The sequence below is a fragment of the Etheostoma spectabile genome, chromosome 17, assembly GCF_008692095.1.
Source record: "Etheostoma spectabile isolate EspeVRDwgs_2016 chromosome 17, UIUC_Espe_1.0, whole genome shotgun sequence".
Taxonomy (NCBI): domain Eukaryota; kingdom Metazoa; phylum Chordata; class Actinopteri; order Perciformes; family Percidae; genus Etheostoma; species Etheostoma spectabile.
The window spans coordinates 930,161-951,873 of record NC_045749.1 but is presented as its reverse complement, the minus strand read 5'-3'; the positions used below and the strand labels follow the sequence as shown (position 1 = coordinate 951,873).

Genomic DNA, 21,713 nt, shown 5'->3' with positions numbered 1-21,713 from the left:
GGTTAAGTGTCTTGCTCAGGGACACGTTGGTTGGTGTATCGCAGGGGGAATTGAACCCACAGCTCCCACACCAAAGACATGTGTCAAATCCATTGCGACATCACCGCCATGAATGTTTACTTCATGTGTTCATCTGTCTTTGTTTGAGTAAGAAATGTGATCCCTAAACAGGGATTCTCTGTGAATTATTGTCTACAAGCCCAATATGCTGCTAACTGTCAAGAAGAAGAAAAAAAAAAAATTAAACCCTTTAAGACTCACTTATCATCCTCCCTTTGTGTTAAATGATGAATGCCATAATAATAAATTGAAATCATTGCTACATTTATTTCTCTTCCCCTCCTCCGCATGTATGGGAGTAACAATGTGGTGGAGTTTCTGCAGGAAGCAGAATGCAGAAAAGCCGGAATGAAGAACAGCTTTCTCCCTGCGAGGGAAAGTAAATAGCTTCAGTCAGTGATTTTTCACTCCCCCAATGGATTGTTCCCTGGCGCTGGCTGCGCTCCAGAACCGGCCTTATTGTTTTGCAGTAGGCAGAAGGAATTGGCGCTGTGTGGACAGAGTGTGTGTGTGTGTGTGTGTGTGTGTGTGTGTGTGTGTGTGTGTGTGTGTGTGTGTGTGTGTGTGTGTGTGTGTGTGTGGTCTGGTTTAGTGACTTGCGAGGACCGATTCTTGACGGCTCCCTGTTGTGGTGACAGGGTCCCTACACAGTTTTCATTTCAAAATTCCATACTTTTCCACACTCAAGTTTTCAGACTCCTTTGTAGATTTTTCAGACCATATTTTACATCTGAGTACAAATACATAGATGTGCATTATGTAAATTGCATTGGCGGGTTTCTCACTTGTTGTGGTCGGTCCTGAGCTCTCGTTGGGTTGGGCCCAGTGACGCGACTTTGGCTGCAGAGGATGCTGTTACGAGACTAAAGTACTTTTGCCCTTCAAATGGAAGCCCCCCCCCCCATGTTGCCCTTTATATTTGGGATACTATATACGCCAATTTTTATTTGCTAATAATATGTTGGATTCATGTTAATTTTTTCAGACATATTTTAATTTTTGTGAAAAAAAAAAAGTATTAAACAATGATCTGGGGGGCCCCTGTTGAAGATCACTGACATAAGGAGTAGAAAAAAAACAAGAATAAGATTTAAGTAGTAAAAAATAAGTATCTTTTAAAGATGTCACTAAAGAAAATGAAAAACAATCCCCAGAGACCTGGAGTAAACGCAGAGACGAGGCTGACCAATAACAGCGACGTGTACTCACCAATCAGACCCGAGTATGAGAGCAGGCAGTCGGCGTAGTTCTCCTTCAGACAGCCCGACAGCGACCGAGGCTCTGGCTGGCAGTTGACAAAGAAGTCAGCAAGTCGTGACCTGCAACACACACACAGATCCACACCTATTTCAAAGCCAAACATGATTATGGCTTCAATAGATTTTATATGAGAAATTCAGATGGCCAATGTGATTGGAATGTGCAGCAAAAAGCCCGGTCCAAATGAGCGTACGCTGAAAGTCATTCCTCTGGATGCAATTAGCCTTCTTAATGTCTGCCTTCAGTGGAGTGAGATGACCCTCTCACGTATGCTGCGGCTGCTTTATATCCTGGAATGAATGAGGCTAAAGGCAATTCTCCACCAAGTCTGTTCTGTTTCATTTACCGCGTTCACAAATGTTTGTTTACACTTTTGCCACAGGTGCAGTGGCACGTGAAATTGAAATGGAGTTTGGATTCCCGAGGAATTCAACATTTGAAGTGAGATTGAGTGTGATGTACTTGTACAAAACCTGTCATTTTTGGACTGAAACATCTTTAAGGAAACGTTATATTATTCCTTTTAGCAATGTTAACACTATACCAAGAATATCAATTGTTGAGATATTTTTCAACAGGAATGGATCGTAAAAGATTGGATGATAACAGGTCTTAGGTCTCAGTCTTTATTATTAAAACCCTCTATTTGTTTATTCATATTCATTACACAGTAACAGTGTGTAAATAACCCAGTATATGTTTAGCCCTACAGAAGAAATAGCCTTGTTGTAAGTCTCTTACTTCCTGTTCTGAATAGAAGGGCTTTTATTTTGAAAGTCACCCGCTGGCACCTTAACTCTCCTGTTGTCCTCGGGTCAATTTGACCCATTTTCAAAAGGTTCCTATATCAGAAATTTGGGTTTCTTTCAAACAAACTGTCACAAACAAAATAACGTGGATATTTCCATAGAACGTTTTCTTTAAATAATTGATCAGTTCATTACTTTCATTAAATTTGGGTGTTTTTATATCATTTGAAAAAACAAATGATAAAAGAAAGTTGAACAAAGCTTCAAAAGCCCAGAAAGAATTGACAAAAACATCGTAAAGAGTGAAAAAACACTTGGGACAAAGGGACTAAAGCATCGGGGGAAAGGGACAAAAGTGTCAAAAGACGACCAAAACGTTGACAAAAAAGTTTTAATTTAAAATGTGGACCCAGAAAAACAAAAAAATTGCATGGTTGGCAGGAAGACAACACAAGGGTTAGTTAGTTTTCCTGCTATATGTGACGGAAAAAAGAACAAACAGTAACGTGCACACAGTGAAATATATTATGTTTTAGCACCTGTTCGAAGAGGCACAAGATTAGTATTTATCACAATACTGTAAAGTTCACATGTTGGCGGTGTTTTGAAGTAGTTTTGAACATTTGTAGCTGTTTCTAGGTATTTAATAGGTTAATGCTGGACTTGTGAGCTAGTACTAAACGATGCTAATGCTCTAAATCCAAAAAATGGTAAGGTAGCTAGTGCATTTATTGTTTGTGTACGTTGGTTTTTGTAACCAGCTCTTACGTTGGTTTTGGGATTTCCAATAAATCTAAAACCATCAGTGTGTCAGACCATCTTTTGGAGGGTATGCTACACAGTGTTGGTGTGTTCAGCAACAGTAAGAACAGAGGGCCAAACGTGAACCAAGGAGTCAGTCTGCAGAAAATAATAGATGTTCCTGGAGAAATGTTCACATTTGCTTTGGATTTCTCATCAAAATAAGTAAAATGTGTTGATTTAAATAACAACCTTTGTTGTATTATTACATTTTTACAACCTGTGGGATTAATTGACAGATTGTGTTGCATTGTTGGTAAGCAAACACTACTTTTACAGAAAGTATAAAAAGTGATTTATTCACACATAATTTCATTAGTAACATTAAATAATAATATTGACAAAAAAAGTAAGAAAGAAATTGTAATCAGGAAAACCAAGTACCACTCAAAGTTGTCTTGCATTGCCAGACCTTCCTCCACAGCGCTGCGGAAGAGGGTCTGGCTGTGATTTTTTTGTTTGTTGCAGGATGGTAGGGGGAAGGCTCATCCCTGATTGGCTCACCCTGACATTCTTACGCCAACCATAACCAATCCAACTCCTCTTGGCTAAACCTATCCAACCCATCCAGAGCAGGCAACGAGTACTAGCCATGCAGGGATGAGTTCCTGAATTCATGAGTCTTCCCCTACCATCCTGCAAAAAAGTCCACAGAGCATTATGGGATGGAAGAAAAATGTGCTCTGGTTTACTGACATGTCTTTAAACCAATCACAATCGTCATGGGAGGAGCTAGGCACCGAACGGAGCCATGGTGCAGCTGCAAAATAGCCTCGGGAAGGAACTTGTTTTGGAAGGTGTTTTGATCGTGCAACATAAAACTCTGATTGGACAGATAGTCTAGCTAGCTGTCTGGATTTACCTGCAGAGATCTGAGGACCAGGTAACCATAGTCCTCAGATTGGACAGATAGTAGCTAGCTGTCTGGATTACCCTGCAGAGATCTGAGGCACAGGTAACCATAGTCCTCAGATTGACAGATAGTCAGCTAGCTGTCTGGATTCACCCTGCAGAGATCTGAGGACCAGGTAACCATAGTCCTCAGATGGACAGATAGTCTAGCTAGCTGTCTGGATTACCCTGCAGAGATCGAGGACAGGTAACCAAGTCCCAGATTGGACAGATAGTCTAGTTAGCTGTCGGATTTACCCTGCAGAGACCTGAGGACCAGGTAAACATAGTCCCAGATTGGACAGATAGTTAGTTAGCGGTGTCTGATTTACCCTGCAGAGACCTGAGGACCAGGTAACCATAGTCCTCAGATTGGACAGATAGTCTAGTTAGCTGTCTGGATTCACCCTGCAGAGATCTGAGGAGGCAGTTAACCATAGTCCTCATAACTCAAACTAAGTTTAAAATTCCAACAAAAAGAAAGCGGCAGGTAACGGACACCCGACAAAAATAGGCCTAAAAGACCAGGGGAAAAGGTATCTGGGGTAGATCTTCTATCTTCTAACGAATATATATTAACATTCACTGCTAGTGGTTCAAACTCCTCAAACAGACTTGTAAAATTTTCAGAAACAAGGTTTGTGGGGGAGAGCAGCTTTCTGTGTTTATCTGAACCAGTCAGTTACAACCTGCTACCAGGATATGTGCATATAAAAATATACCAAACCAAACACACACTCACACATGTATGCACCCACAGTGTGATCTATCTAATCACACCAAGCTGGTGCAGAGCAGAACGGCGCAGTGCATAGTGAGAGCTGTATTATGCAGCCAGTACACTACATCACAACATATGGCGGGGGAGCTTGTGGAAATGCATGGCTTTAATCTATCTGTGCTAACTGACAAATGGGCTGGGAGGAAGCTGTGCTGCAGTGAGACCTGTTGTTCAGCCCTGAGCTTATGTCAGACGGATAGACAGCGCCACGGAAAGAAAAGAAAAAAAAGACGGATGGAAGGACGGATAGAAACTTGCAGTGGGAATTTACTGCTGCCATGCCGCTTGCTGTTAAGTGGAGACAGAGGGTGAGGAGACCTGAGGCCACATTCTGAATAGTGCTCATTTATGATACCTAATACTTCCATTTAATCCCAGAGAGCTACTGGCTGCAGGCTCCAGAGACTGCATGAACACACACACACACACACACACACACACACACACACACACACACTTCACTGATGGTGATGTCAGATGTCCGTCACTGAGTTAGTCTGAGCTCTTTTCTCTGTGTGTGTGTGTGTGTGTGTGTGTGTGTGTGTGTGTGTGTGTGTGTGTGTGTGTGTGTGTGTGTGTGTGTGTGTGTGCAGTCAGTCGCAGGGTGTGCAACCAACACAAGACGATCCATAAACCCATTTAACACAATCTTATATATATTGATTAAAAAGCAATGGAAATATGATTTGACCATTTTTATTTCTGAGGTCTTACAGACATTTAAATTAAAAACAAACTACTCATTTTAATAAAAAGAATAAATAAAAAGTGGGAATTTTAAAATAAAGTTGCATCTTAAAGATGACAATATGTATCCATATTTTCACTTTGTATAAAGAATATTGGATATATCATTAAGGATTAAATCAATATATCGATCCAGATCAGTTTAGTCTCACCCCTAGTAAAAAGGTTTCTAAGGGACATGTTAGGTCTTTTTAGACTTTTTGGTGTATTTGTAGTGTTCAAGTAAGGTTAAGGGTGTGTGTGTGTGTGTGTGTGTGTGTGTGTGTGTGTGTATTTCAGAATGTGTTCTGTGCAGATCAACACTTCTTCATTTAAATATACACATCCTTTGAGCATTCATGTGCTCCAACATCATCCTCCCAAAGCAAGTAGTATAATTAGCACAATGCTCTACGGTTCACGCCACAAAGTAACACGTGCTTGGATGATTTTGATTGGTCAGTGCAAGGCAGACTACGCTCTCTCAAAAATGTACCCAAGAAACCCTGCATTTAACTCTACGCTTTGATGCAGGGCTAATGATGGTCTGAACACACACCGGACATTACCGTAGCCGGGATGTGCCAATCCTTGGAATGACTGTGCTGATGTTGGCGCGCTAGTCTACATCCACGACGTTCCACTTCCGGGATTGCTCCGGTGCTGCAGGAAATTCCGCCGGATGCATGTCTTCTGTTTCCTTCCACTTTCTTTGTGTTGGTCAGACAGCTAGCTAGACTATCTGTCCAATCTGAGGTTTCGGTTACTCGACTAAAACTACTTTTGAACGTACACATGTTCCACCAAAACAAGTTCCTTCCCGAGGCTGTTTTGCAGAGGCACCATGAGGAGCTTAGTGCTGCCCATGATGATTGTGATTGGTTTAAAGAAATGGCAATAAACCACAGCACGTTTCTCTCCCATAGCGGAATTCTGTGTGGACTAGCCAGACTCTCTTCCGCAGCGCTGTGGAGGAGGGTCTGGCAAAGAGAGACTATTGGTGTACAGATGCACATAAACACCAGAAAACAGGACAGTGGAGTATCCTGACGTGGTGATGGTGTTAATAATAAATAGTGTGTTGCCCTTTACTTGTTAATGCAGAAGCTGTAGTGCTGGTTTTTATTAGACCTGGGAGTTAGGGTTTCAATCATAAACCATGGCGACCCGAGTTTGCACCTGGCCGGGGCCCTTGGTTGGGGTCATTCTCCATCTCTCTGCCCCCTAATTTCCAGTCGTATCTTTACGAACAACTGTTTAATGAATGCAGAAAAAAAGAATGTGAAGAAATAAATGTCCGACAGTACCTGCAGATGTAGTTGGTCTTGCAGGAGGCCTGCAGTTCCAGACAGTTGGGTTTCTGTTTTTCTTCGTACGAGCAGACAGGGACGATGGTCTGGCGCCTGCGTTCTGAACATGCTGTCTGGTCGCTAAGCGGGCATGAGCAGTACAGCATGCCATAGCTGTGCTTCGGAGGAACCTGTGTGCCACAAGAATCAGAACATAACATCAACTGTAGAAGTGAAGTCATTATCAAGACCTTCCATTTTATTCTTATTTGGGTTCAGAGCCAATTTTTTCCCTGTGGATGTTTTGGTGATGAGGTCTTAAGTTGATGTTCTTTTCTCTGCTGACACCCACAGTGCCTGTTGCTAGGCACGCTAACAACCTATTTCTTCTGTTTATTCCAAACTAGGATTGGGTATTGTTTTTGTTTTTTTTCGATAACGATACTTTGAAAACGCCGCCGGTGCCTAATAAGTGCCTGAACCGTTACTTAAAAAAGGGTAATAGGGAATAGGGTATTTTACAATAACTTTGAATGCACCACAAGGTTACTAGTTTCAAGTGAACGCACCGTCGGTGTTGTTTTTTCCGACCTCCGCTTGACGTTCCACTGTTTGAATCCTCCACAGTGAAATACAGTCCCACCATGTAGCTATCAGCATTTTAACCGTGTTTAATCCAGCTGCTAGCTAACGCTAGGCTAACGTTACCTGCTGCCAAGTGAAGGGTTAAGTAGCGTCACGTGCAGCGATGCTTCTGTTGCCTCTAACGTCTGTTTCAGAGCATCAGAGAGCAGCTCAAAAGGCATTTAATTGGCACCAAAATGAGGCACCGAAATCTGCGTTGCGATTCGGCCCGGTAGACAGCGGCCATTTAGGCAACAATGCCGTATCAGCAACGTTTCGGTACCTAACCCTGTTCCAAACAAACCGATGCTGCCGCTGTGGGAAATTTACTTTCATCACTTCATCTGGGCTGAAAGGATGTTTTGAGTTCAAAGTTATGTCAGCTTCTTTTGGTTTAAGATTAATAATCTGGTCAAATAAACCACCAAATATGGAGGGAAATGGGTTTTTTTGTATATACATTATAGCTGACAACAGAAAATGTCCAAGTGGTTACTGCAAGTGTTAACTCTCTCTTGTCTATTTAACATTGCTTCAGTAGAATAACATCAATAAATTCAGATATTAGTGTTATCATTAGTGTGAATGACAGTATGGATGGTAACAGGGTTGAAATAGCAGCATGCCATCATAGTTTGTTCTCCGACACAAAGAAAACTTGAAGCTTAAGGCTGTTCACACAAAGTTCTCTGCTGTAAAATAATTTGGAATAGAAAACAAAGTTATACACACTCACAGTAAGATTAAAAATGTCATGCGTTCTTTGTATTTTTCTATGTATTCATATTGTTGTTTACTTGAAGTGATCCCAGTTAAACTATTCCAAAGGGACATCATGGGCGCTGGGTTGTAATTACAATGTTTCACATCACTTCATTTTTTACAATAAGACATAGACAGCAAAAACATCTTTTGTGTTTGACGACTGAATCGATGTCAAAGCTTGGTGCTGGAAAAGCAAACCCTGAACAAAAAGGCCCGCATGATTATTTATTGTGATTTTGACAACCCGTCTAACTTACACACTTCAACATCATTTTGTTCCTTTTGAAACAGGTCCTTTGTGGTGGACATTTCAGCTTTTATCTGATATCAGTCGTTCGGAAAACCTCCAGTATGTGTGCTTGTTAGTGTAAGCTTGCGTCAGAAGTGCCTTGCCTTGTCAAAGAACTGCCGCAGGGCCTTGTGGCACTTCCTCTTGTTGCAGACTTCAGCGGTGGAGACGCGGCTGGTGCAGGGGCTGATGTAGGCTGAGCGGTACTTCTTACACGTGTCATTCAGGTTGCAGGCCTTGGCAGCGTTCAGACAGTTGTTCTCTCTGGCAACTGCAGGCTCACCTAAAGACAAGGTGAGGACAGGACGCAAGGGGACAAGGAAGGAAAGGAGGATGAGAATGAGAACAAAGGTTGAGATTTTAGCATAAGTAATCTTAAGATCATCAAGATTATGAAGCCTATAGCTGCTTATTCGATGTTTTGTAAAAAAAAAAGTGTTTTATTATCAAAAGAACAAGAATGTTCAATCATCAAAAACAAAGACAACAGGACAGCAATCCAACAATGGCAAAAATGCTGCATCTTGCAATGTCAAAAAAGTTAAGCGGTGACTTGTCTCCATGGTAACTTAGAAAAACCCATCTGTTGACTAATGCTCAGAGACGTGGCTAAAAGCTTCGGAAAAAAACAAGTGAGTAGACCTAACAAATTGATTTTATGTCAAACTAATCTTGTGTTCCTTGGGCCTAACTTTCCAAAACATTTCACTGAAATCTGTTCCCAACAGACAGATCCAGTGCTACTAACATGGCCGGACCAGCCTGTTCAGGGTCCTGGGGAAACTTTCTAGTAACGAATAGTCCCATATCATAAGATCATGATAAAAACAAAAACAAAAAGTTAAAAGAAGACCTTTTCACACATGGCCCTTCATAAAAACTTAAGATGACCTAATTAAGCCTCGACCCCCCCTCTGGTCCCCCTAACTGTGGCAAATATTTTCATACATTTTAACCCCAAATGTATCATTAAAGAGGGGATATTATTCATGTGCAGTAATACATAATATGTAGGTTAACACTGAATGAGTATTTGGCCAAAGAAAGATGTTAGTAGATAACCCCAGCAACACATTTCTCTGTCTGGTGGTGGATATGCATATTTGATTTGAAGTCTTTTCTGCATTTGTGCAACTGCATGTTTCTATGTAAACTAAAAACACAGGACTCCATTTGCAGTCTCACTTCCTGCTTGGTCTAAATCAAACTGTGGCTCTCATCTACGTAGCGCTGCTGGCTAACCAGGCGAGTATCTATGTGTGTATACAGTGTAGTGTGTGTATGTGTTGTTCCTGTAGTCATCAAAGTCCACAGTGCAGTGCCTTGCTCATCTGTCATCCTCCACTAATTGCCAGTGTTCTCCTTGATCCACAATCAATTAACATGTTCATAGGCCTCTCCCCCCCTCCTGATTATTTTGGTCAAAATGGAGCAAAAACAGCATTTTTTCTCCCTCTAACGAGCACCAATTAAAACGGGGTAAGGCCGGTGTGACAAACGTACAGAAGCGGCAAGCAGCAGAGCAAAACAGCAGGAGCTGTACGGGGAAAACAACGGAGCGACCGGCTGATGGAGTGTGTGTTGTGTTGTGATGGCAAATGGTGCTAATAATATTCAACACATCATGAGGAGGGAGGAGAGAAAAGAGGGAGGGAAACATGATGGGGGGTATGAGTTGATGGTCCGGTGATGTATTAATTAGCAACGGAATGGATGCTGTTTGTTCTATTTGAGACGAAGAGATCCTTAAAGGTGTCCTGCCACATGTATTTCATTACTTTGCGGTAATGTCTGAAGTTCTACCATGGACTCTGTAAGGTGGTTACCTTGTTTCAAGCCATTCTAGTGAGGAATAGAAAGCCTGCAAGCTGCGTTCAGAGAATTGGCCATTTCCACATGTCATACTTTAACAAACACCTCCTAGAGATTTCACCTGATCTACTTCAAATTCTGTGTGTACCATCTTAACACGTTAAAGTTAAAAAATTATGAAAAGAAAAACTTTTCGTCATAGGGCATGGCCGTGGCGGGGTGGCCATTTTTGTGCATTTTGCCATCAAAACAGGAAGTGGGTGTAACTTGAGTGTACATTGTCCAATTGGCTCGGAACTTTTCAGGATTCTTTATTGATAAAGGTTTGCACCAACCGATTGGTAAGTGGCTGCACGTGGGACTGCTGGGATTGTCGCTAGTGATGAAAATGCGACAGGGGGTCCCGGCTGTCAAGTAAGCAACTGCGTACCCTGCTTCAGATAGTTACGCGTCTGAATCACTCAATTCTCATTGGCTACCTGCCAATGACACAGGTAGATTGACAGTGTTACCCACCAATTGCAAAATTCACCCCCATTTGGCAGGTGGTTGGGTGTTAATTACAGGCCCCCTGTATGACGCAGAATCTTGTGTGAGGTATCATTGAACTCAACAGGGACCAGTAACCCTGGCGCAAGCAGAGGGCCCTTCCAACGCAGCTTGCCGCTTTGATTTTATTTGTAATCTTTTGCTTATTTGTGTGTACTGCTGCGCTTCCCTTTGCGTGTGTGCATAGTGTGCGCGTTGTTAAGATGACAATGAAATGCTAAGTTACTGACTTTAGACCAGGTTTTTTGTTGGTCAATGGCTCGATCACTTTCTGCTGCCTCTAGATAGCAATACACCGAGAATTCACCTGCACACACCTCCCTGTAAGACCAGCAATTAGTTTTTTGTTTCAAATGACGTTCTATATTTTATATAAGCAAACTCCCTGGGTTGTCCACCAGTCTTTGCGTGACAGACAAAAAGCCAGAGCACCACAACTTTAGCCTCAACCCTGAGGACACATTAGTATCTTCACAAACTATCAAGTGTGTTAGTGTGTGTTTCACTGGCAGCTTGTTAATAAAGGGCGATAGTGCGCAGTGTGTTTGGGCTCCATCACGGCATTAACATGAAGAAAGGTCGCTTCAGTTAAAAAAAAAAAATTGTTATACACTTTTTAATGATGAATGTGAATTGTCTTTCTTGCAGAAATCTGTTCATTTCCTTGAGTCTCACACACACACGCACGCACACACAGTACAATGTCTATACCCTCCTGCGCCCCTAGTGTCAGCAGATACATTAGCTGAACTCCCCTTGCACTCCTGGCAGATGGTATTGTCTCTCAAACACACACACACACACACAAACGCACACAAACTCGCACACACACACACCAACACACACACTGCATACTCCAACAGGGTGCACACAGGGATGGGGCCAGGGCCATCTGGAGGCCTGGTAGGAGGAACATGCCCCCCCCCCCGGTGGCTCATGTTTCCGATTCAGCCTCAAATTGATTATCATGTCGCCTGTTTCCTCCGGTCCCGCGGCCCCCCCACCACCACCCCCACCTAATTTTAATTACCACGGGATGCCACGGGGTCGAATCCTGACCTCACCCACCTCGGTAGCCTCCACTCCTCGAGTCTCTCTCATCATCTGCTGTCGTCTCTTCTTCCCTCTCCCTCGCCAACTCTTTCAGACTTCCTTTCCTCCCCCCTTTTTTTGTTTTTTCCCACTGCTCTTCTTTCATGTCTTTATCCATGCTGTTCTGGGTATATTCCAATCATTACCTCCCTTCCTCTTTCGCCATCATCATTATCCATCTCTAAACTTCTCTCTTACGGCTCCCATCTCTCTTGTTTCTTCTGCCTCTCCACCCCTCTGCCATCTGTCCTTTACTTTTTCTTCCAAGCAAAGTGGAGTCATTTAACGGCCTTCAGTGGCCTTTCGATGTCTGTTGAAAACTCCCATCAAGTCCCATCAACTCCCATCAACTCCCATCAACTCCCATCAACTCCCATCAACTCCCATCAACTCCCATGTGTGTCAACATTCATAGAGTCAACATTTGTAGTCTAGTATTTGTGTCCTGTTTGTCCTTTTGAATGTTTGATGTAAAGCACTTTGAATTGCCTTGTTGCTGAAATGTGCAATACAAATAAAGCTGCCTTGCCTTGCCTCCTCCCAAAATTATGTAAGGTTAAATTATCATGTTTCTTTAAGTACAGCCGTGCCTGCTGTACACCTACTTCAGACTTGATTGAGATGATGAAGGTCATCAATTTGGGAACATGAATTTCCAGATAAAATGTTCAACCATTAGTTTTCAGGGGGCACTAAAGTGGACCAAAGAGTTGGTCAAGTAAAGTTATGAACTGATGCACTACAGAAAAAGAAAAGAAAAACTGAAAAATACTCTGGGAACCACAAATATCCAAAAACCTTTAACATTTACATGGCAGTCCCCATAAAACCTGTTTACCTTTTCACACTTGCCCTGTTCTTGTCATTGATGTGATCATGCTTTTGTCCTTGCCATGATGCATGCTATTGTTACAGTATGCAACTGTCCTTGTCATAGCTAATCTAAATATGTCAGTCCCAGCAGTTTGTCATTGTCTTTTTTACCGAGGGCTGGGAGCACTTGACAGGTGTGTTTGTTTCCACTGCTCATAACTCTGCAGCAGTGGAAACAGCAGTGGCTGCATGCTGTGCCACTGGGCGACTGACTATAATTCACAGCCTCTTTGTTTGCTAAGTACAATAAATGTGCAGGGATTAGTCCTGGTGGCATGCCTGTAGGGGATTACTGAACAAACACGCTGACACCCGGTGGCAACGAGACATCATATATACAGTGGTAGGGGACACACTGCGAAAAATAGAGCAATTAAACTGCAATAAATAAACATTTAGCATTCAGTTAACGGGCAGTGCTCTCAAACTGCACACACACAGAAGATATGGTACAATAAGTAGTGCTAAAACAATTAGTTAATCTCTAAATCTATCAGTAGAAAATTATTGACACTTTTATATCATTAAAGTCAAGTGTATCATTAAGCAAATATTCTGTGGTTTCAGCTTCTCAAATACAAGAATGTAATTGTACATGACTGTACATGAAATCTTTGGGGGTTTGTGAAAATTTCACATGAATTCTTGGACCTTGTTGCAACCTGTAATCGACAGAGATTATTCTTGACATATTCTATACATTTAAATCCTTTGGGAATATTAAATAAGTAAAATGGCTTTCCCTTCATAAAATGATATTTGTATTTGAGTAAACTTTTAATGTCAGAAATGATTAATGAATCATTTTAGGACATGTTTTGTCATCCAAAAATGTGCTCAGCAGGGATGATCTCATTTTGAAATAAAATGTTTGGTTGTAGAACAAAATTCATATTTGCTATTTTTGCCAATGTTACAGTACACTATTGTACAGTTGTCACTGTATACCATGATATAATTTGTAAATCCCAAAGCTCACCATTAGTTAATTTGACTCATACTTGTGTCAAAGCCATAGTGAGTTTATTGTCTCAGTATGAGCAATATTGACTGGATCTGCGTGGCTGAGCTCCTAATTTGAAATGTGGCATTTACTTTTTAGAACTTTTATAAATTGTAAACTAAACTGGTCCCGTCCTTGTCTGCACACATCTTGATTTTACATTGTGCAAATGACTTGCCTTGCACCTCCTTCCCATTTTGAAAAATTACAACACAGTCAGATTCAATAGAAAAATCGTACATAATGAACGAGGCCTGGGGTCTCTTCTCTGCGAATGTGCTCTCTGTTGATTATCAGTGGTGAGTTACACATCCGCTTTAATGGGCTCCTTGCGTGAAAGTGCAATGCAAGCAGAAATGGAGAGAGTGGAGAGCTGCAAGAGAAGTGAAGAGGATGCCTTAAGGTTTACTCATCTTCCTTTGACTCTCTCTCTTTTCTGATTCTCAGTTGACTTTCTTTCCTTTCTACTACTTTCTCTCTCTCTTTCTGTGTGGTTAATAATCTCCCTCTTCCTCCAAACACTGTCCCAGCGCAATAAAGCCACATGGCACTTGGTGCAGCAAATACCATAACTCACAGTTGCTAGTAATTGATCCCTGTAGTGCAACCGTCTCTTTCTCTCTTTTCCTTTCCACTCTTCCATCTATATCTCTTCCCCCCTCCAACACCTCGGCATTTTCCATCCAATACCATTGAATTCATCGAGCTGTATTGGCACACAGTGCAATAGAAATCTACCAAAGACAATTATTTCTGTCTTAGCAGCCTTCCATTTCCGTTCTCTTAAAATCTCATAGCAGTGTTGTACTCCGCCAACAAATCCCCTCACCTCATTCCATCCATCCTGTTTCTCTAACATTTCTAACCAGGTCTCGACAGAGGTGCTCACCTGAATACATCACATGCTTTCGGTAGCTCATCAGCTCTCCAATTTCATACATGGAACTTATTTTCTTGCCTGAAATTTCACTTTTGGTCTAAATTGCTCGCCCTCAGACCTGGGATTATGAGTGCTGGAACTGATGGAGGAGTGGGAATACAACCCCTGGCAAATCCTGTGTGTTCGCAAAAAAAGTTTCCCTCCTCTCAGCTTTAGGTTGCCCCATCTATCCCATCCCAAACTTATTCCCTTTTGATCCCCTCCAGTCTACCATGTAATACCAACAACCTATTAGCCGCATGCCTCTCTTAGTTGAGTGGTTATTTTCAACACCTCTGGAGCCAGATGTACCACCGCTGGCTTAAATCCCAGCTGAGTTTCTGTCCTGTGAGTCCCTTACTTTGAAAATACTTTTAAACTAATCGATAAAGAGTGAATTCTGAAATGCTAAAAGTCAGCAGCTCATTGCGAGACTCTTTACCTGCCACATTAGCTCATTATAGCATGTGTAGTTTGTGACATTAGAGGTTTTGCTGATGTGTTTAGAAGACAAAAAGAAAAGAAAACTATGTATTTTATGAACTACGTGTTTTATGTGCAAAAATCTTAATTTGTAAAGTAACTAGTAACTAAAGCTAATGTAGTGCAATAAAAAGTACAATAATTCTCTCTGTAATGTAGTGGAATGGAAGTAGAAAGTAGCGTGAACAACAAAAAGACTGAAGTAAATTACATATACCTCAACTTTGTGCTTAAGTACAGTATCTACTTAAGTACAGTTGAGTATATGTACTTTGTTACTTTTCACCACTACTAACTGGTAACCTAACCAGCTAGAGCGTAAGCTAGCATGCTAACTAGCCAGATGTTTTCAGCAGCTCATTGCAAGACTCTTTACCTGCTACATGAGCTCATTAAGGCACGTGTAGTTTGTGACATTAGAGGCTTTGCTGACGTCTTTGGAAGACTAAAAGAAAACTAAGTTTGCTTCTGGGTTCATGTATTCCGTGCTTGAGCCAGATGTACTGCAGCACATTCAACAGACCAAAACAAAGAGGAAGAAACATTTAAAAAAAGAAGAGAAGAGTGTGATGGGGGGTGGGGGGGGGAGGGAGAGCGAGAGAATCGCTTTGGCTCTCCACAGCTATGAATCTCCAGCGAGGCCTGTTTTATTACCCGTCTGCCAGTGTGGAGATCAGCTGGTAAGAGCAGGTCCTGTGGGGCTGCAGCAGAAATATATGGCTCTTTAATAATCTCCACAAACACATTCCAGTACAGTATTGTACAGCGCACCGCCCCCACACTGTCCGGGGCCTGGTCCCTGCACACTGTGGAGCCTGTACTCCTACAACGTCACGTCCTCTCACTTCCAGTCTGCAGCATGCAACACATGGTTTCTTTTCATGTACAGAATTATTACTTCTCATCCCAAATAGTCTGTACCACGAAAAAGGAAATCCATTCACTCATAAGTTACAATTGTTCTTATGTATTTGGCTTCTTTTTCTTAATAACAGAAAGTTGAAGTTAAAACATTTTTGAGGATTGTGGCTGCTAATTTGTTCAAAGTATGTTTTTAATGCTAAAAGTGCTGGGCTGAAACAACACATTCAGTTCTTTTGTGTGTGAGCCTGGTCACACTTGCATCTCGCTTAACACCATCACCAGAGAACAAATAAGGTGACACCTGTTGCTTTACCTGTCGACAGATGCTGTTAGGCTTGTACAAGTATTACATATTTGTCTAATTGTCAACTCTTTTTACATCTCGTTTCTTTGTCTATTTTTTTTTTGTCTTTTTCATTGCTTACGTTAGCTAAGGTCTTGAGGCATATGATAATTGTTAATTTAATTGTTGATTTTGTTTAGATGTGCCAAATTGTATCCCGGGATTCATTCAATTCTTTTGTTATTTTCAGTTGTTTAAAAATGTGATAAATAAATGAATATTTTGAAAATGGCCTGAAAGAGACACTTATATTGTTAATTGCAATTATTTCGGGGACAATTAATTGGACTTGTTACAGCTCTAGATGCTGTATCAGCTCTTATCTCTCTTAAGCATTGTTATTATGCCACTGGAGATTAAGAATAAGTATTTAAAAACTAAACAGGTATAAAAAAACAAAAACATTATGGGATCACAATCATAGTCAATAGGTTCACCTTGATTTAAAAGGATTTTGGGAACAAACTAGTAGCTGTTTCTAATTGCTCCTGGGAACACTGCCATCCACTGTTATCAGGTCTATGCTCTATGCTCTATTCTCCCATGTACATGTTATATGCCTTTGGCCTATATTCTATCATTCGTGCCGCTTCAGTCACAAGGACCACAATGAATAAAATTCAGATCGATGCTGATGGACGGCTGGAGTGGCACTCCGGCAGCGGAGAGAGACTGTCCCTGTGGAGTCTGAATGAATAGATCAGGGGGGTCACCAGCAGTCAGTTCTGACAAACAAACAAACAGCGCACTCTTTTTAATCTTCCAGCCTGACAGAACTTTCTTAACCTGAATGAAAAATAAGTAATAATTTATGGATCCATTTCAGTGGAACCAGATGGATTGAAGTCCAAATCAAATGGTTAACTCAAAGATAAAATTGAATAATAAAAAAAGACACTGACACAGCTGAGTTATATAACCTGAAACACTCTGGCTCCCTCAGACCTTCTTTAAGATCAACAATCCCCTTGCCTTGTGTCTGTCTGTCTGTGTGTATGTGTGTATGTGTGTATGTGTCTGTTTATGTATGTGTTTGTGTGTGTCCTTTTCTGCATGCGTTTTTCTGTCTCCCTCCCTCCCTCCCAGCTTTCTTCTCTGTTGAATACATAAAAAAATAATCAAAAATTTGATCACCAAAAAAGATCAACAATCATGAGAGACCACCGGACCAGCTTAGGTGCCCTGGAGTAAGACGCTGAAGGCCTCGTGTACTAACGCTTCTGCGCCCACTTCAGGCGTATTTGTTTCGCAACGTGCGTCGCAAACTGAAAATGGAGGTTAGCATAGGGTGACCAGACGTCCCCGGTTTTGGTGACCTGTCCCCGGCTGGATCTGTCCCCGGAAATGTCCCCGGATTTCACTGTGACTGACAGACCCGAAATTGGAATGAAAGAAAGAAAATACTGACCAAACGGGGCCGATGGTCGCTCACCCTACACCCGCAGGCTCCAGACCGACAGAGCCAGCGCTGCTCAGAGAGGTTTTAGAAAGCCGTGTTTTACGCAAAATCACTGATTATTTACATGGAGTCTGGTGCGTTTAGCGAACACAATTTCGCGGACTTTTAGTTTTAAAAAAGGATCTTAATCTTTAACAGAAAGGTCGCGCTCCTTAGAAATCCTTTCCATAATGTTGTCTCAACACTGAGAATATTATTAATCTGAGATTTGTCAGCAGACATGACGTGTTTTGGAGGTAAATACGCCTCTGAGCTGAAAATGTCCCCGGATTTTGTGAGAGAAATCTGGTCACCTTAGGTTAGCATGGTGGTTAGCATGGTAGTTAGCATGGTGGGTAGCAGGGTCAAAGGGTACTCAACTCATCTCTGGGTTATCTTTAAATTTCTAGTGACTATTTAACCTCTATATATATATATATATATATATATATCTGAATTGTATCTTAATTTCTCTTTAAACTATATTAAATCATCTGTGCTTTTACTACAAAGTAGTTTTAACAGTGATATCTCTTTCCAGAAACACTTTCCTGGTTAATGGCCAGAAATTGTGTGTTGTAGAACTTTATGTTAGATTGTATGTCATGGAGTTTGAATCACCTGTGCTTTCTCTATATTTTTAGAACAATAGCATGGGATGATTTGATGTTGGATAATGAGGCCTTAACTCCCAGCTGTAGTCACTCTGTCGTTGGATGTATCACTCTGAATGAAACCTGATTATTTTAAACGCTCTGAAGAAGGCTATGTGCCAAAACATGTCAGCGTTGATTTATTGTGATGTGATTTAAAAAGTTAAAAGTTTTCTTGACGCCCAAGATGCTTCTTTGGTTGCCTTTTACTACAACACACGGCCCCTGCAATACAACTATTAACACAACTGTAAATGGTGATTAGAACACCGCTACTGACGATAACTACTGTATACAACAAACACTACTACTAACACTTTTATTCTCAATGCGCCGAATCCAAACCCCCATCTCGACTGCTCTGTGGCTCCTAGCTCTCAGTACCTTAAAGCTAATGCATCATCTTACCACCACACTCCAGCTGCAACCCTCATATCTGGACAATACCCACAGCACCAATTTCCTTCCGTTTAATATATCCATCCATTCGGTCTACACCCTCTCCTACCAAAGGTCCCCAGCTCAAATCGCCAGTCGCTGCTCCCCAGCCTCCGATATCTCCCTGCCCTTCTGCCTTTACCGCCCCCCGCCTGCGGTCCCTCTCTTAACATCAAACAGTCCACCGTGGAGATGGATGTGGACATCTAACAACTGGAGAGCCTGTTTACTGCTGTGTGAGTACAAGTTGCGGCACAAGCACATGGCGCATAATTGTATTCAGCAGCTCACCTCCGAGTCTGTCAGATTGATTTACAACAGTAGCAGGGATGTGCCAATGAATTTGTTACGCAGTCGGGAACGGAGTGGAGCTAGGAGGGGGGGAGTTATTGTTGGTCCATAATTAGTCTTGCTGGTGTCCTTTCAGGTGTGTATGTGTGAGAGAGGGGTGAGGAGATAGAGAAAGACACAGAGGAAGAAACAGCCAATAGGACAGACAGAAAGGGGACATAGTTCCCAGTAAATGGTTAACACTGTCGGCATTTAAGATGACCAAAAGACAGAGAAGGAGAGGAAGAATATCTTTTTTATCCTGTCTAAAAAGCTCATCAATTAAAACATCAGCACATTCCCTGTCAATCCAGGTTATGCCCTCTGAGTTTGAGAGCACCCTGCCTCGCTTCCTTCAGCCATCTTTCTTCTATTTTGACCACTGAAACAGAGCGAAATCTGTGCAGTTTTTCCTTCGTGACGGGAGGAGGTGATGGCTGCTGAAAGCAATCTGGCAGCCCAGGACTTTCAGATCGATACTGGAGGATGACAGCGCAGTCATCTAGCGCAGAACTCCAGCAGCAGCAGAGAGAGAGAGAGAGAGAGAGAGAGAGAGAGAGAGAGAGAGAGAGAGAGAGAGAGAGAGAGAGAGAAAGAGAGAGAGAGAGAGAGTCACTGTGGCGTCTGAATGAATAGATCACCAGGATTACCAGTAGTTAGATTTGACAACTTAAAGCGCACTCTTTTTAATCTTCCAGCCTGACAGAACTTTCTTAACCTGAATAAAAAGAATAATAATAATAATAATAATGGATCAGTCTCAGAGGATTCAGACAGTTATTTACCTCCGACACAGATGATACCCTCAAAGATAAGAGTTACTGGAATGACAGGACGGCCGAGTGGTTGTACAGACACACTGAGAGGACTTTGGGTTAGTCCTTAAAATATTCAACCTGCTTAAATGCCTTGGCGCAAAACACTAAATCCCTAAGAGCTCTACAGGCACAGAGTTAACCTACCCTCTAATATTGAATTAATCATGAATAAATGCAGTATCAAGCACTTTGGTTAACACAATGCGGTGTACTATCATTGTTGCTTGCTCTGGAGGGAACTACTAGAACTGTTGGGTCTTTGTAAATGATGTGGTCTAGATCTACTCTATCTGTAAAGTGTCTCGCTATAACTCTTGTTATGAATTGATACTATAAATGAAATTGAACTGAATTGAATTAATCTTACTTGTATAAACCATGAAATAATTCCTGATTTTGTAACAGAAGCATGTTGCCTTCAGGAGCCTTATCTGTTGTCTGGAGTACTTTGACAAGTCGTGGTTTTGCTTTCTTCCCCTGCCATCTGTCAGTCATCTCCCCCAGCTTCTGTCACTTTTCGTATGCAAACAGGATTTGATTTTGGCTGGCAGGGTCAACGGGTACGTCAGAGCGAAGACACACTCACAATTTTGAACACAAAGCTCATTGCTGGGTTATCATTCTTTTTCCAGTGAATCATTCTAAGACTTTCAAACAGTAAACATGCAGATAGGCAGGATTTTTAACGACTAGGAGTCACAAATCAATACTACAGTACTTACTGTATTGTTCATCTGGTGTGAACAAATACATTAGGACAAAGGACAAGAATAGGTTCCAGCAGACCACTAATTGCACCCTAAAAAAACATCGTCGGGAATCAGGACCTACTCCTAATGTCCATCCATCCATCCATCCATCCATCCATCCATCCATCCTCGAGATTACAAGGACTCCATAGCCAAAGAGACCAGTGTGTTTCCTTGATACATTGCCTACCAATCTACTGACGAAACCACTCACCACAGGATACACCACAACAACCATCTCTGTTCTCATTAAGTTATTTAAATTTAGATTAAGATTAAGAGCCTTGGGAAATAAACATACTCTAAGTAGTATTATGTTGGCCACAGATCCAGTTTCCTTTATATCTTGAGGATTAAAGATCAAGGTGCATGTAAGACTGAGGGACATGGATATTATCCTCTATCATGTATGTAATTATATGTCATGATAAAATAAATAATAATATGGTACTTTTTTTGAATAAACTCATGACTTATGGACTAATCAGCAAGGCAGGGATGTCTGCTTTTTGCCAGGCAACTGCAATAACAATCAAGGTACTTCCTGACAATAATGGGGGGGGGGGAAAAAATCATATAAAAATCCAATATTCCCATAAGGCAGTGCGGCTCATTGATTAGGAGCATCGCTCACAATGGCTAAAAACAGTGGTTCCCCAGCTGGGATTTGGGACCCTCCATAGGGTTGTAAAATAAATCTGATGGGACACAAGATGATTAACAGGATAGGCAAGAGGAAAAAAATGTCTACAGATATGACCCAACCCTGGATCAAGACTACACCAGAAGAAACAAATACATAATCGTGAATACTGCTATAGTGACCACAGTTAAAAAAAATAAAAATAAAATAAAAAATGAATGCTCATTCGGTGACTGAGCTGGTGATAAAGTGGCTTTGAGCTACAAGCTTGTAGAAGAACTGCTCCTGGGATGTACTGCCTATACAGACACAGAGTCCGTCTATCACGTCTGTTTTGATGGATTAATAAATGGGCAAAATGCAAATTATGTCTTTCACACTCATACGCTCAATAGTTCCCAAAACCAGTCCCCTGACCCCTTTCCACACACACACATAAAAACACACCACAAACACACACACACACACACA

At 41.6% G+C, this 21,713-nt stretch overlaps 1 protein-coding gene across 4 annotated transcripts in view; it reads right to left on the bottom strand.

The window, feature by feature from the left end:
* gfra1a (gdnf family receptor alpha 1a) overlaps positions 1 to 21,713 on the bottom strand; it is a 118,036-nt gene that overhangs the window by 27,107 nt on the left and 69,216 nt on the right. For all 4 annotated transcript variants that reach the window (XM_032542165.1, XM_032542164.1, XM_032542163.1 and 1 more), the window contains 3 exons: positions 8,340 to 8,518; positions 6,576 to 6,748; positions 1,270 to 1,379 (listed from right to left, as the gene is read on the bottom strand). In XM_032542165.1, the coding sequence (XP_032398056.1) occupies positions 1,270 to 1,379; positions 6,576 to 6,748; positions 8,340 to 8,518 (462 nt within the window). The remainder of the gene's footprint in view (positions 1 to 1,269; positions 1,380 to 6,575; positions 6,749 to 8,339; positions 8,519 to 21,713) is intronic.